At 39.3% G+C, this 16,012-nt stretch overlaps 2 protein-coding genes across 2 annotated transcripts in view; both read right to left on the reverse strand.

The window, feature by feature from the left end:
• CASP1 (caspase 1) overlaps positions 1–16,012 on the reverse strand; it is a 63,891-nt gene that overhangs the window by 25,751 nt on the left and 22,128 nt on the right. The window lies entirely within an intron of this gene.
• The window catches only part of LOC311627608 (uncharacterized protein), a 43,027-nt gene that overhangs the window by 20,299 nt on the left and 6,716 nt on the right, over positions 1–16,012 (reverse strand). The window contains exons 4-9 of the mRNA XM_084894104.1: positions 15,037–15,210; positions 13,626–13,860; positions 12,614–12,757; positions 10,995–11,104; positions 7,597–7,693; positions 5,797–5,850 (exon numbers count right to left, since the gene is read on the reverse strand). Of these exons, the coding sequence (XP_084750230.1) occupies positions 5,797–5,850; positions 7,597–7,693; positions 10,995–11,104; positions 12,614–12,757; positions 13,626–13,860; positions 15,037–15,210 (814 nt within the window). The remainder of the gene's footprint in view (positions 1–5,796; positions 5,851–7,596; positions 7,694–10,994; positions 11,105–12,613; positions 12,758–13,625; positions 13,861–15,036; positions 15,211–16,012) is intronic.

Below are 16,012 nucleotides of genomic sequence, written 5' to 3' on the forward strand. Positions count from 1 at the left end.
AAAAACATGGAAACATGAAAAAAATCAGGCAGAAATTAATGTTACACCAACTGAAATTACGTGATTTACAGGAAATCAGCTGTAAAATAGATGAAGCAGAGTATCAAATTGTCAATTTGGAATGTGAAAACAGAAAAATAAACACCCAATCAGAACAGTAAAAGGAAAATCAATTAATTAATTAATATAATAAAATATAGGTAGCATCTCAGACAACTTCAAGTGTACCAACATTCACATCATGGGGTTTCAGAAAGGAAAAAGAAGAGAGAAAGAAATTGAAAATCTTTTCGAAAAAGAATGACAGAAATATTTTCTATCCAGATGAAAGAAATAGACATACAAGTCCAGGAAGTACAAAGAGTCATAAACAAGATGAACCCAAAAGGCCCACCAAGACACATCATAATTAAAACGACAAAGGTTAAAGATAAAGACAGAATCTTATAAACTGCAAGAGAAAAGCAATCCATTGCCTACCAGGGAGCTCCCATAAGATTATCAAATGATTTCTCAATAGAAACTTTGCAGGCCAGAGTGGATGGGCAAAAAATATTCAAAGTGATGAAAACCAAAGACTATAACCAAGATTACTCTATACAGAAAAACTATCATTTAGAATAGAAGGACATACACAGTGCTTCTCACATAAGAAAAAGCTAAAGGAGTTCAGCACCACCAAACCAGTAAGTATTAAGCAAAATACTGAAGGCTGTTTTTTAAAAAAGAAGAAGAAAACAAGATAAAAATATCTGAACAATAAAATGACAATAAATACATAATTATCAACAATTGAATCTAAAATAACAGAATAAATAACAAGGCAGAATTAGAAACAGACTTATAGATATAGAGAACATTTTGATGGTTTCTATTGTAGATGGGAGGAGGTTTTGGGAATGGGTGAAAAAGGTGAATTGATCAGGAAGTACAAACTGATTGTTACAGAAAAGTCATGGGACATGGGATGTAAAGTACAGCACAGGGGATATAGTTAATAATGTTATATTAAAAATATTTTAAGTCCTCATCTATAGATTTTGTTTTATTCTATTGCTTTTAGAAAGAGTAGAAGAGTGGGAAGGAGAGGACAAGACAGAGAGAGAGAGAGAAAAAGAGAGAGAGAGATCAGTGTGAGAGAGACACATTGATTGGTTGTTTCCCATATACTCCCTGACTAGGGCCAGGGATGAACACGCAAGCTATGTATGTGATCTTGACCAGAACTGACCCTGAGACTGTTTGGTGCTCAGGCCAATGTTTTATCCACTGAGGAACACCAGCAGGGCTCAATAATATTCATCGTATCATAAGGGAGTGATATTTATTGGGATTATCACTTAGTAAGTTATAGAATGTCTAATCACTGGAGTGTACTCCTGAAACCAACATAATACTGTATGCCAACTGTAATGAAAAAAATGATTTAAAAAATTTTTAAGTGAGATATTTCAGTGAATCCATACATGTTTTCCAGGAATAATGGAAGGACATATAAAAATATTGGGAATCAACAGTAGAGTAAATACTTTCTTGTGCTGTAAACATTTTTATTTTACTTTTAATTTTATTTTCTTGGAAATCTAGTGCAACATTTAATACAGCTATTTTTTACATTTTATTTAATGACTTAAGGCCTGGTGCATGAATTCACGCATGGGTGGGGTCCTTATGCTTGTCAGGTGAAAAGGGTCGATATGGCCCTCTAGCCCAGATCAGATTGGGGCTGGGCTGGCTTGAGGGGAAAGACTATGGGAAGTTGCCTGGCCAACTGGGGGGAGGAACCAACTGGAGGGAGGGACTGCAAGAGGTTGGCCAGTCCTGATCTCCATGGATAGAGGCTGGCTGGCCAGGGGGATGGTACAACCAGGCAGAGGGACTGGCCAGTAGGACAAAGTGTGAGAGGGTGGCTGGCCAGCCCCATTTGGGGTGATCTCTGTGGTGGGCTGTGGGGAAGGACTTGCTGGGTGAAGACTCTGCGAGGTTAGCTGGCTGGCTGGGGTGGAGGGACTGAGGGAGGTTGGCTAACCATGGAGAGGGACTGGGGGAGGTTGGCAAGCCACACGCAGTTGGCTGTGGGAGTACACTGACCACAGGGGGTGGCTTCTGCATTGGTCATCTGCCCCTGGTGGTCAGTTCTCATCATAGCTACTGCTGGACAAGTCATTCTGGTTCTTTGGCCAACAACAAGGTAGTCCACCATCCCGCCTACCTGCCCTCCACTACTGGCATTGTTTGAACTCTCTTAAGAGTGATTGGGAGGGAGTTTTCAATCCCACTTCTTTTCCTCTAATGGTTTTCCTGCCCCTCCCCCCTTTCCCTATGCTGGTCAGGAAAGCCTCTGGCTGCTCCCCCCTCAAGGGCTAATCAGGGGAAAGAGCCTTTGACCTTGGCTATAAAAACACCTGTCTAATTAATCACTGAGCTTATTAGGCCACCCAGAGTCCAGATGCATAAGTTACTTCAAATAAACATTTTTGGGGTGTTTGTGAAAATTTAAGTGTCTCATATTGAGAAAAAAAAAAAGCTATTGTTTTAAGATGATGGCACCTAGTTCAAATATTGTAACGAAAGTATGGACAAAAACAACCCTCACATAAAAATGCTGCAAAAATGATATTTTACTTTGAAGACAGTGATAACTGAAAATAACACGTTTCCTTTAGGCCACATCCTAAAAGGGTAGCTGCTTTTTTATGTCTTGGGCCTCTGCAAAGGTCTTAAAAGACCCCTGACCCAGCCTTCTGAAGATTTTAGGTTAACACATTTGTCTTAAAATTGTGAGGTGCCTATTTTTTATAAACAACCGGTCACTCCCCCTTCCTCAACCATATTGTCACATCATCCAAGTTATACTTCGTAAACAGTCTTGATGTGCTACACACATGCAAAAAATACACAAAAAGGTAAACTACTTTGCCTTAAAAGTATATATTTAGTAATCAAATAATTAAATCATTTTATTTTTGTGTAATGAGCAGTGATTGACCAAACTCTTCGTACAGACCCACCGGACAGTAAATATCACCATGTTTGATAAACACTACATTTGGGCATGAACACTTCAATTACAGCTTTGTGTTTAGTATCAAGAACCTTTTCTTGTGTGTGTGTGTGTGTGTTTTCACTACAGATCCCTTGCTCTGGATTCCATTTTGAAAACTGCCTAATACAGATAAAGCACCTTTCCAGGTAAGCTTCAAAGAAGTATTTGTATTTATTATGCACACCAAAATGTGTGCAAACCTTTTCATGCACAAATGTCCATATGATGCCTGTTCCGTGCTCCCAGCACATGTCCCCCACGTGTGAGTGCCCGCACACCCTGGTCAGGGCATAACCAGGCTTCTCTAACACACCAGAGCCCGCCGGCCTCCCCAGCAAAGTTAACTGGCATCACTACAGTGGCTGCAGGGGGAACCACTCCACCCCTACAGTGCCTGGGTCTGGGGCCACAAGGCCCTCACCCACCAAGCTGCTAAGGCTGGGGCTCTGCCTGGGTTGGGGGTGGAGGCCAGGCACAGTGCAGGGAGGCACCTCCAAGCACCAGCGGATCTGTCTTTATTTTTAAATGATTGCACCACACATCCAGCCCTCAGACCCACCCCAGCCTGGGCGAGGGGCCACCAGTGTTTTGCAGACAGATCACGCTCCTATTTATAGTGGGGGTTCCCTCTGGGGTGCTGGGCTGTCAGTGTATGGACCAGCCATATCACCAGTTATGATGGAGGACCTCTCATGATTACCAGTTTTTTGGTTGTGTTGGTAGTAACTCCTCTTGGCCATTTATTATTATGTGTGTGTCCCTCAACCCTGCCTGTACCTTCTTCAATCTTGGGTTCCTTGAGGGATGTCCCATCCGGATTGGGCCTAAATGGGCAGTCAGATATCCCTCTCACTATCCTGAACTGCTGGCTGCCAACTGCTCACCAGCCTACTTGCCTGATTGCCCCTAACTGCTTCTGCCTGCAAAGATATATACAAAAAATAAGTTGTTTAATGTTTATTGATACATTTGTCTTTTTATTTCTTCATGGGTTAATTTTGTTACTTTACCTTTTCTAGACATTCATCTATATTATGTATGGCCGACAATTTTATAATTTTACTATATTATGTTAATTTGTATTTATAGTTCATTTTTATCTCAAATATTGTGTTTCTACTAATTCTTATTTTTCATACTCAAATTTACTGAATGTCTGCTATTAGAATTTTTTTAGATCAACTTTTGCTTTTCTTGATCTGTTCAATTTTTTTGTTTGTTTCAGGACATCTCAATGATTTTTGTTTTAAGATCACTTTTCATTTTAGTATTTTCCTATTGGTTCATTCAGTATTTTTCTAAGTCATCATGTCTAATGCTTATCTTGTTTTTATATGCTTACACGTGTATGCAGCTAATATATATATGCAATATTAATATATATGTGCATGTGTGTGTGTTTCTTCCAACTGTATAGTGATGTGTGAAAATCTTTATGTTATTAGATTTTTAATATTACCACACAATAGAAGAATGAATGCTCCATAATATGTGTTTTTAGATCTTTGTGTTGTGTTTCATGTTTCTATACAGACAGCCAAGTCCAGGAATATAAATATTATGAATCTTTGTAGTATAAATTAACATTACATTTCATAAAGTCAATTAAACCTTACAATTCAGAACTCGTATAGTTTCTGTTTTTCATAGTTTTGCAGACATAATACACAACAATGGTCAATAACTCAGATTCTAGAGAAAGTCAAATTGAGTTCAAATCATGGTGTATCCATCTACTAACTGAGTGACTTTTGGCAAATCATTTAAACTCTGTATTACTTTGTTTTATTATCAGTAGAATGGAGATATTGATAGTGATTACATTACAGGGTTGCTGTGATGGTCAAATGGGTTTCTTAAATATAAAATCCTTTACAGTAATCAAAATTATTAAAATTAAAATTAGTATAGAATTAATATTAAATATTATTGTTAAAATTTTAAATAAATATTAATGATTATTGTTATATTTGAAACTGAGAATATCTTATTTTAATTCATTTCAGCTATGTACTCAACTATTTACTCAATATTCTATGTGTATATAACAGAAGTAGTACATACCCTTACTTAGTAGCTCTGATAGCCATGGTGGGAAAATTCCTCTACCAATGTTCACCTTTCCAGAAATTTTTATATTCTCTCTCCCTTTGCTGACACTCCCCATTCTCTTTCCATTTTTTTTATATGATGATATTTGTATTTCTATACAAATACAGTAAGGTCATCCCATATTGAACCAAATAAGACATCATTTTAGACAATATCCAAGAGCTTGTTAAAGAATAAAGTTTTCTGGAAGTTTCGAAATATGCAAGCATCTGGAAAGAAAATAAGAAAGTTAATATACTGATAGAAAGATACATAGGACTAATTTTATAAACTCATGGATTAGTGATGAAAAACATTCTCTGGATCTATGATGTTGGTTTAATGATAAATCAGAAAACTTCTCTGAACCACACTGGACATGGGCTGGATGAGGATACAGATGAGGTGCTGACCAGTTTATGTTCTTGTCTTCCACCTAGGCCCAGCTGCTGAGGGACAGACACGGCCAGCTCTCTGCACTCAGGGAAATGCAGGGAGTGCGTGAGTCCTAAGCTGGAAAATGCAGATAGCTCACTCCACTTCATTTCCACACACCCACATTCTTCACTGAAATTCTAGTCTATTAAAGGACCCAAAGACACAGTTTATGTGTTTTTATTTTTTATTTAAATACAAAAGTTTAAATATGTATTCCATACTGGTAAAGGTGCTTCGAGAATTTGGTAAAGAAGGGCAGGACTGCCTGTAATTCCCTGTAAAAGAAGGGGGAAAAAAATCAAAAAACAAAGCACAAAATACAGAAGGTGAGGATAGTAATTCCCAGAAGCCTTCAATCCGTCGTCCCTGACCATCAGTCCCCTTTCATCCTCTTCCATGTGCTTTTGCCACTTCCTTTACTTCTGTGACAATATACTTACAGTATATTCACCAACAGTTCACAGGGTGTTGTTTGTAAATCTAATTAATTCTTATTTATCTGTTCACAAGAACTCAAAGGCTTTCCTATCTCACTTAGGATGACAATTTTAGAGCAGTTACCACGTGATCACCAAGCCCATGTGACCAAACTTTTCACCATTTTCTGAATGTGTCTCTGCCATTCCCCACAGTGTACTGCCTTTTGGCAGGTCTTTAAAGATGTGAAGCACATTTCTGCCTCAGGGCATTTGTACTTGCTAGTCCCAGGGGTGCTAGAACACTGTTCTGCAGAGAATCACAAGGTTCACTGCCCTGCTCTCTGTTCTGATTTATTTTATCTCTTCAAAGGAGCCTTTCTCAAATAATCCATCTATTATAGCAAGTACAACACCCATCTCTTTTATCATTTTATCAATTTATTTTTCTTCTTAGCTTTTATCATTCTCACATATATTTACTTGTTTGTGTATTTAGAGTCTGTCTCCACTGTATGAGCTTTCTGAAGCAAAGCTTTCCATTTATTTTGTATACTTGTATATTTCAATATTGTAGAACAAAACTTGGAATATAGTAAGTGCTTGATAAATATTAGTCAACTAGCTCAATCCCTAATGTGGTTCTCTAATACTAATTAAGCAATAAATGCTATTCTGATGAACTATCAATGCAATTATTCTACCTGGGAATCACAAACCAGTAGTGGAAGATTGTGGGTAAAGATTTAAAGTAATGAGATAAACTTTATTATAAAATATAATTTTAATCATGCTGTTGAAAAAGAGATTAACAATATACTTACATTATAGTGTAATATTAAACCCTTATGCGTGAGTGAAATAATAGCTGGATTTAAATTCCTTGGACCCACTGTAAGATATATTTATCAAAAAACAATAAATGTGTGTTACTATGGGTGCTTGAAAGGGTTTCAGAGCAGAAATTAAGGATCTGAGAGCACACTCTGCAATCTACATTGTGAGAATAGTCAAGGAGTCAGAATCTGCATCAACACAAGAATTACACTCCAGAGTATATTTTATACTGTCTTGAAAATAGGAGCTCAAACTCAGTAATGTGATGTCTGCACTTATAGGACCAATATCCTACTTCCTTTACAGTTACCTTTTCCGTTATCTATTTTGTTTTTGTTTATTTATTTATTTATTTATTTTTGTTTTTCAGGATCTGAGGCAATATTTGATAACTCAGTGTGTATGTGTGTGTGTGTGTGTGTGTGTGTGTGTGTGTGTGTGTGTGGTGGGAGAGAGAAAAATATCAAGTAACAATGGAAGTATGAGTATATTTCTGTTTTATTAACTACTAACCTGATTGTTTATTAGTTCCTGTCCTAGTATGATTTATTTCCTTGATTGGCAGACTGATTAACTGATTATCTAGATGAGGATGATCCATATTCATATAAGTAGACAAAAAAATAACATCTAGTCACTAAAGTACATCAATAAGCAACATTAATTTGACTACTCAAGCAATTGGCTGTCATTAGGCATTGAACCTCACCACCAATATAACTTTCCTATTTATTATACATGTCAACAGCTTTAATCCTTACTATTTTCAATTGCCAGGAAAGAGGTAGAAATGTCTTGACATGGATACTCGTTCAATGGTGGGCATCTGGGCTCTAACATCTGGCTTTTCAAATGATTGTTGTACCTTTAAAAGAAAGGAAAAAAAAGAGGTTCTAGATGAAATTTAACTCTTCCACTCTTGGGAAACATTTTGCACCATGAGCCAAAACAATTCTGTGAATGATGGGACCAAGCTAATTGATATTCTAACTCTCTGTCACTGTTAACCCTACTATTTAGAAGTAGCTCCCCATGTCAGAATTACTCTTTATCTCCAAATAAGCACCTCATGCTAACCCAAGGCCTTTCAAACTTCACTTTTTTATTTTGGGTTTCAGGTCTACAAATCTTAACTGATGTCCTGGAGTAAATTCATGAAAACTGGATTTCAAAAATGCTCTACCTTCAACATCCAAGTTTAATCTTGAATTCAATAAGGCACAAACTTAAATATTGTTTCTAAAACCTGAACACAACAATTTTCACATCCTATCCAACAAGCTTACCTCTGAAGTTTTTGTCGTGGAGATATAAATGAGATTCTATTAATATCTTTGCAATTCGCTAGGTATTAACAATAAAAAAGGAGCAGAGGGGAGAGACAAGATACTTTAGGCATGCTATTTAGGCAGCTTCACCAGGAAACTGCAATTTCACAGGCCCATTCCCTATGGACCACTGGAGGAAGGGAGCTATCAAATGGAAGATGAAGGTACATATGCACAGTTGGTGTGACAAGGGAAAGAGCTTGTCATTGAAGCCTGGGGAGCAATGGATTTGGCTAGATTAGACACGGCCATTGCAAGTCTGCACACATTTTGGGAATGCATAAACCAGCAGATAAAGAAGCTCTCTTGTGTGGCTTTCTTTGCTGTCATGCTCCTCTGGATTCATTCATGCCTCTGTTGTCTCCATAGCTCAGGTCCCACAGCCATGTGGACCTGAAATGTAATGGACTACAACTGGAAACAAGAATTACTCTATGTTGAGGCTCTATTTGACTGTGGAGACATTGAACAGAAACTCTGGACACTGGCTCTGATTTCAGATCTGCTGAAAACAAAATGGTACTTCTTTCTTGACAGGACAAAAGGAAATGGGACCTTGGAAACTCAGGGGTACAACTGCACAGAAATGAAGCTTTCTATAATACTAGAGGCCTGGTATATAAAATTGGTGCATGGAGGGTATCCCTCAGCCCAGCCTGCAACCTTTCCAATATGGCACTCCTCAAGGAATCAGGCCTAAATGAGTAGTTGGACATCCCTCTCAAAATTCAGGACTGCTGGCTCCCAACTGCTTGCCTGCCTGCCTTCCTAATTGCCTCCAATCACTTTCTCTGCCAGCCTTATCACCCCCTAACCACTCCTCTGCCAGCCTGATGGATGCCTAATTACTCTCCTTCCAGCCTAATTGCCCCTAAGTGTACTCCCCTGAAGGCCTGGTCACCCTAACTGTTTTCACCTTTCACCTGCAGACCTGGTTACCCCACCCAACTGTTCTCCCCGACAGGCCTGGATCCCTGTGGGGATCCCTGGATCCCTGGATCCCTGCAGGCCTTTCCCTGCAGGCCCAGTTGCCCTCAACTTTCTTCCTCTGCCAGCCTGGTCACTCCTAACTGCCGTACCTTGCTGGCCTGATTGCCCACCACTGCCCTTCTTTCCAGATATGGTCCCTCCACTGTTGGCTATCTTGTGGTGGTCATTTTGTGTCCATATGAGGGCAGCCATCTTGTGTGTTGGAGTGATGGCCAATTTGCATATTACTCTTTTATTAGATAGGCTAGAGGCCTGGTGCATGGGTGGGAGCCCTATGGTTTTCCCTGAAGGGTGTCCCAGATCAGGGTGGGGGTCCTTTGTGCATGGGGTGGCCTAGGCCAGGGATCTGTGGTGGTTTTCAGGCCAGCCATGCCCCCCAGTGACCTAAGCAGAAGCCCTGGTATATGGGATTTATTTATCTTCTATAATTGGAACTTGTATCCTTGAGCAAAGGCCTAGGCAGGCCAGGAAGCTTGGCTTCCTCCATCACTGGGGTAACCTATGCCTCCTGCTCTCTCCAGCACCATGGTGGCTGACATTTTTGTTGGGATTTATTTTTCTTGTATAATTAAATCTTTGTAGCCTTAAGGATACTGGGTTAGATTTCAGGCAACGCTCAATACCCAGTTGGCGGGGAGGGGGGGGGGGCTCATGCAGGAAGCAGCCAATCAATGATTCTCTCTCATCATTGATATTTCTATTTCTCTCTCCATCTCCCTTCCTGTTCAAAATCAATAAAAATTTATTTTATAAAAATAAAAAACAGACCTACTGCCCCATCTTCTTCTTCTTCTTCTTTAATATATTTTATTGAGTTTTTACAGAAAGGAAGAAAGAGGGATAGAAAGCTAGAAACAACCATGAGAGAGAAACATTGATCAGCTGCCTCTTGCACACCCCCTACTGGTGAGCTACCTGCAACCAAGGTACATGCCCTTGACTGGAATCGAACCTGGGACTTTTTAGTCTGCAGGCAGATGCTCTATCCACTGAGTCAAACCTGTTTTGGCTGCCCCATCCTCTTAATACCCTAAAGGGAGAGAGGTATTGATATTCATGCATTGATTTATTGAACTAATATTAATTCCTATGTGCCAGCATGTTGAGGTGTTGAGCAAATTTCTGCCTTTATGAAGCTTGCATTCAAGAGAGTAAGTACAGGTAAAAGCAAACAGAATATTTTGAAGAATGAGTGGTGGTTGGAACCATGGAGGAAAACAAATTAGGAGAAGGGGGGAATAAGGAATTTCCTGAGTTGAGAAAGGAATTTGGTCTTCCATTCTGATCCACTTCATTCAAGGAATATCTTCTCCCTTTTTTTCTTTCACATGCCCTAGGTCTTTTGTGTTATGGAGGCTCTCACAATCTGTAATGACTCATGCATTTGCTGGCTTACTTGTTTAGTATCCATCTCTCTCTCACAAAAAGGTCTTGAGTCAATTTATGACACAATATGCCATTTACATCAATGTCACAAGTTAGCAATAATTACCAAGTACAATAACACCCAATATATTAATATATTTTTTCAATAAAGTAAGCCATACAAATCACCTCAAAATACTTTCCATTCTTCGACTTTAAAGAAAATGTATAGCCCATAACAAATAAGCTTACATGTTACATTATTTTGTTCTATTTTGATCTAATGCAATTTTGCATTGACATCTTCTTTTCCTAAATCAGATGTCAACCCTTGGAAACCAGGCACTATTCTACTTTTGTTTGCCTGACAAAGCCTGTCATTGTCACTTGAAATAAGAATAAGAGTAAGGCTTTCTGCACACACACACACACACACACACACACACACACACGATTAGAAAAGGCAGGAAAAAAAAAGCTTACCTTCCGAAATACTTCCTCGAGGTGAAGGCGCCAAGAATACTGTTGGAAGCATCTGATTAGCTTTGTGATGAAGAGAGAACCTGTACTAGGGTCTCTCCAGGACATGTTATCTAGGAAGATAAGGGGTGGTCAGCCTTGAGCTGTGCCCTTGAATTTTTTTTTTTTATCACACATTTGTTTTATGCAATTTTTGTGTTTTTTTTTTAAGCATAGTTTTGGAATCAACTTGGCAGGACTATGGGAAACATATCTATGCATTAGTTAATTTTCCAAAAAGAGGAGAAAACAAAAAACTGGCAGGGGTTTAACTAAAAGAATAACTCACCAGGATATCACAATGATTACACTATCTTATTGGAACTGACTCTTACTATGTGCTTCATGTTCATTCGCTTGGATTTGAAGAGCAGCTTGAGAGATAACTGAAAGTATCCCGTTTTACAGAGGACATAATAGACACTCAGCAGATTAAAGAATTTCCCCACATTTATACAGTAAGCAACAAAAAATGGCTCCCTGGCTTCCAGGTTGTTTACAGGGTATACAGCAGACTGTCTTTTACAATAGCATAAACAAGTTAGGTGACCAAATCCAAAGAAAGCCTTGAGAGGGGCATATAATTATGGCATATATTGTGGTGATGGTTTCACTGGCTTATATTATATGCAAACTCGCTGGGTTATGTACATTGAGTATATATACAGCAGTTTGTATGTCAATGAAACCTACATGAGCCCTACCTGTTGCTGAGTTACAGCATGGTCTGCACACTGGAGAGTCTCAGGATCCATTCCTGGTCTAGGGCACCTACCTGGGTTGCAGGTCTGATCCCTGGCCCCTGGTCAGGGGGCATGTGGGAGGCAACCAATTGATGTGTCTCAGTCACATGGATGTTTCTCTCTCTCTCCCTTCGCTTCCCTCCCCTCCCAGTCCTTTCCGCTGTCTCCAAAATTAATGGAAAAAATATCCTAACTCCTTGGGTAAGGGAAAATAAAAACTACCCATGAAGTGGTTATAAAAAGAAAAGACTTACAACAAAAATTTGCAAAGTAGAAAAACATTCAAATGTACGGGGCTTCTTAAGACAACTAACTACCTAGAGGTCAATGACTAAACACTGATCCCTATTATTAGGCCTGCTAGGGTATAATTTTATACCTCCTTTCAAGGATTTCCTCCTGCAGAGCCCTCCAATGATTCACATAAAGAGCATCTAATGAGAACCAAGGAGAAAAGGAGCTGGTGTTGGTAATTTACAGAGGGCAGCCAGTCTCAGGATCCATTAAAACGCCACTCAAAATGTTAAACAGATTTGGTAGAAAATGGAATGTAATTTGTTTTTTAAATGATGTATGGGGATCAGATTCTTGTATTGGGTTGTTTTAATATCTGGCATACCTTTGTCTGTAAAGTGAACCATTTATAATAAAAGTACAGTTTTAAAAAGTGGAAAATATAGACCCTCTGTTTCCATAGAATAGATCAGATAAATGTAAATGGTTTTGAAAGCCCTCACAATAGGTCTTATGCCCTGCTGCAGGGATGCTATTGCATTATTCTAGACTCATTCCCAGGGGGCCATAAGTCCACAAACCCTTGTCTGTAACTGGAAGACCTACGTGGGGTTGAGGAGCAGAAAGCAATGAAGTCCTTCTCCACGTGAGTTTTGTAAACGGCATCGCCCTCCAGGCTCTCAGTTGACTGTGAAGAGCTGTCCATCATGGCTGCTGGAGAGTCACTGACCCACGTTTCCCCACGGTTTTCTGTAGAGACATTAACTTTGTGCAAACTGTGTGCCTCCCTCAGTATGGCTGTCACATGGTCTACCTTAATCTTTTGAAATGTTTATTCTCACCAATTTCACACACACACACACACACACACACACACACACACACACACTCACACACTAAACCCTTGCTCCAAATACATACCATGGCCTCTCTCTAGTGTCTTTGCCCAATGTGCCAATTAATAGTGGCAGCATCTTTTAAGCAAATAGTAATAGTATCAGTCAACTGGAAAAACCCCTTTCCTAAGAAGAGCAAAAGACTTAAAATTGTATCTACATAATTTAAGAGCCTGGTTACCATTTTTTTTTTCTAGCTAGGCTATTTCTTCTTTTTTCTCCTATCAGTGCTCCATAATACTGAGGCCATTGGAAGTCAGCAAAAACAAAGGGAATGTTGACAGCAATGCCAAGTGCCCACATCTCCCTACTCACTTCCCTTTCAGTAACACCCGAGCGGAAAGGGTGCTGCTCCTATAGAACAGCCCCACTCTCAAAGGGAATTCTTCTCAAGCCAGAGAATGTCAACATGCCTGTAAGACATTGGCCAGTAAGGCTGTCATTAACATGACCTTATTCCAAGGTTTAAATATTTGTGTTCAACTTTGATTTAGGGATTCTGAAGATCTCCTTCACCATTACTTTGGGTTAAATTGATTAGATATTTCTTAGCTGAAAAAACAATTTCTCATGATACCAACACCCTGCGGAGTTTCCCAAGAATTCGATTCACTTCATTTGCACTGAATGTGGTCTAGCGTTGTTTTCCCCAAAAGCAAATCATACATCACAAACCATTGCAAACCCCTCATGCCCTTTGGATTTTCCCTGTCAGAACTCACCACCTCTGCAGGCCTGGACAATGATGACCTTAGGCTTGTCCTTGAGACTGGGGCAGTTGCGATTGTTGAATATCCGAAAGATGGTGTCATAAGGCAGCACGTCTGGGTGTTCATCGCTATGCCCAGTCCCACAGAGTCTATCCAGGAGGCCATGAGACATGAACACCAGGAATGTGCTATCTGAGGTGCTGTGCTCTGAACGGGCAGCAAATGTCACCAGCACTGACTCCATCTCCTGAAAAAGGCCACGGAAACTTACTCTGAAAGGACCAGCATTACCACCAATCTGATCCCCCATTTGTCCTGAGCGTATAAGAATCTGCAATGTTCCAGTCACTGTGTTTCAGATAGTGGTGCTCAATGATAGTTTTGTTTGTCTTCCGACAGTGGAGCTGGGGGTTCAAGGAACTGCTCCTTCTAACATTATATGAGCTGCCCTCTTGATGTCATTTACATTTGTTTATTTTTACTTACATACTGTTCCTTTCTATCTCTGTCTTCTGTTAATTACTTAATAGGAAGCATGCATCATAAATGTATCATACCATTTCCCTTCAACAGCCATTGCTACTGTACTTAGAATAACATCAACCTTCTGACATATGTGTACTCCCTCTTGCCACCCTCTCAAAGCTCTCCTTACACTGGTCTTTTTGTATATTTCACATGCCAGTTCCATTTGTAGTTCAGACTTCTCATGATAGTCATCCCCATTGGAATGTACTGCATTCACATGTTCCCAGACCTCTCCTGTTAGTCATCTGTGAGGTCCCATACTGTCTCCTGACAAGGTTTTTCCTGACAGTTCCATCAAAGCAATTACTCCCCACTCACCAATGCACTTTTATGTTGTCTTTTCTTTTTCCACTTTTAACTTTATTTTCACTCTTACAGAGAGACACAGGACACATCAAATCTCTGAAATTTTCTGTTTTTCTTTTTCTATGATTGACCCCTGACCAGTAACCTAAATCAATTTGAACTTGGAATATCTGGTCTCATTCACTGACCTACCCTCAGCACCAAAAATAGACCCTGGGACCAAGTTAGGACTCAATATTTACATGGTGAGTACATTCCTTTTGAACATTCATTACTTTAGAATTTCCTGGGAATATTGGGTCTGAATCCTAATCACCCCACTTTGGATGTAAGAATTATGTGGGTATGAATGCCAGTCACTTTGTGTCTAGTTTTATGGAATTGGGGATATTTGGAGCTCAAAGGAGACAGAGAGTTCCTCTTTCTAATAATTTCATTTTATAAACACACATACTCACATGCATGTGCACACACAGAGAGATATGTGGCCTAAGGTTGGTAAAGTATCTGGCTATCCTTATAAAGTTAATTTGTTAGCAGGAGGGTGTGTAGAATATGTGCTTGTTTGGGGTGGGTGAGGAGCCCCTACCTTGGCTGTGAGGTTCTCTTCCACAGTCACACTGTAGCCGAGGCCCACAAGCAACTCTTCCATCCCTGTGATGTCAAGTTCAGCCCCCTGCCTGGGCTTAAGATGACCAAACTCTCTGTTGCATATGATGAGAGCCAGGCGAGTGCGGCTTGTTTTCTCCTTTATTGGATAGATCTGCAGGAAATAGATATGCAGTGAGTTTGTTTTACTTATCTCTTTTAAACCTTCACATACTAATCTCTAGAGGCTCATAGATCTGCAGTGTCTCCTCGCTTGTACCAGAGACCCTGTTTTTTCTTTGTAATGGATTGAACTGACAAAAGGAGGAAGTGAGAATTGAAAGTGATTTTGCATTTCCGCATTATATAAAAATAAAAATAGACCAAGAAATAAAAGAATGTAATTTATTTTCCAAGAGCCCAAAAGTGGACCTAGAACATATTTGGGATATTTATGCAAGAATCTTGAAGGGACTAAAACCATTCCAACCATAACTTTTTCTCTCTCTTCTCCACCTAGACAAATCATTCTCGGTGTTCAAGATTCAGATCAAATTTCATAAAAAGCAGGAGACATTTTCCAATGACTCCAACTAAAAATAAATACATCATAGATGAAGTTCATTTGGTAAATTCATTATTTCAGTGTTATTTTTAACACATTAAGATAAAATAGATTTCAAGCTTTAATTATATTTAAGTCATGTTTTGTGTCTAGACTTTTCAACTAGTTTGAAAATAATTACTAAATATTTTGATCTATAGCTATAGCTTAATTCGAAGAAGTGTCAAATAGATAGAACAAATAAATGAACAGAGAGATCTGTGTTTTATCATGGGATTGAAAGAAAATTGCAATCTTTGTGAGGCTATGTGAGTTCCTCCTTGCTCAAAGCAGCTATGATAAAGATTTTTGCTGTCCCCACCCTACCATTCTGCAATCAGTGCTTTAGGAAATCCTATACTTAGTGAAAGCA

Source organism: Pipistrellus hanaki (assembly GCF_964339955.1).
Source record: "Pipistrellus hanaki genome assembly, chromosome: 9".
Classification (NCBI taxonomy): Eukaryota; Metazoa; Chordata; class Mammalia; order Chiroptera; family Vespertilionidae; genus Pipistrellus; species Pipistrellus hanaki.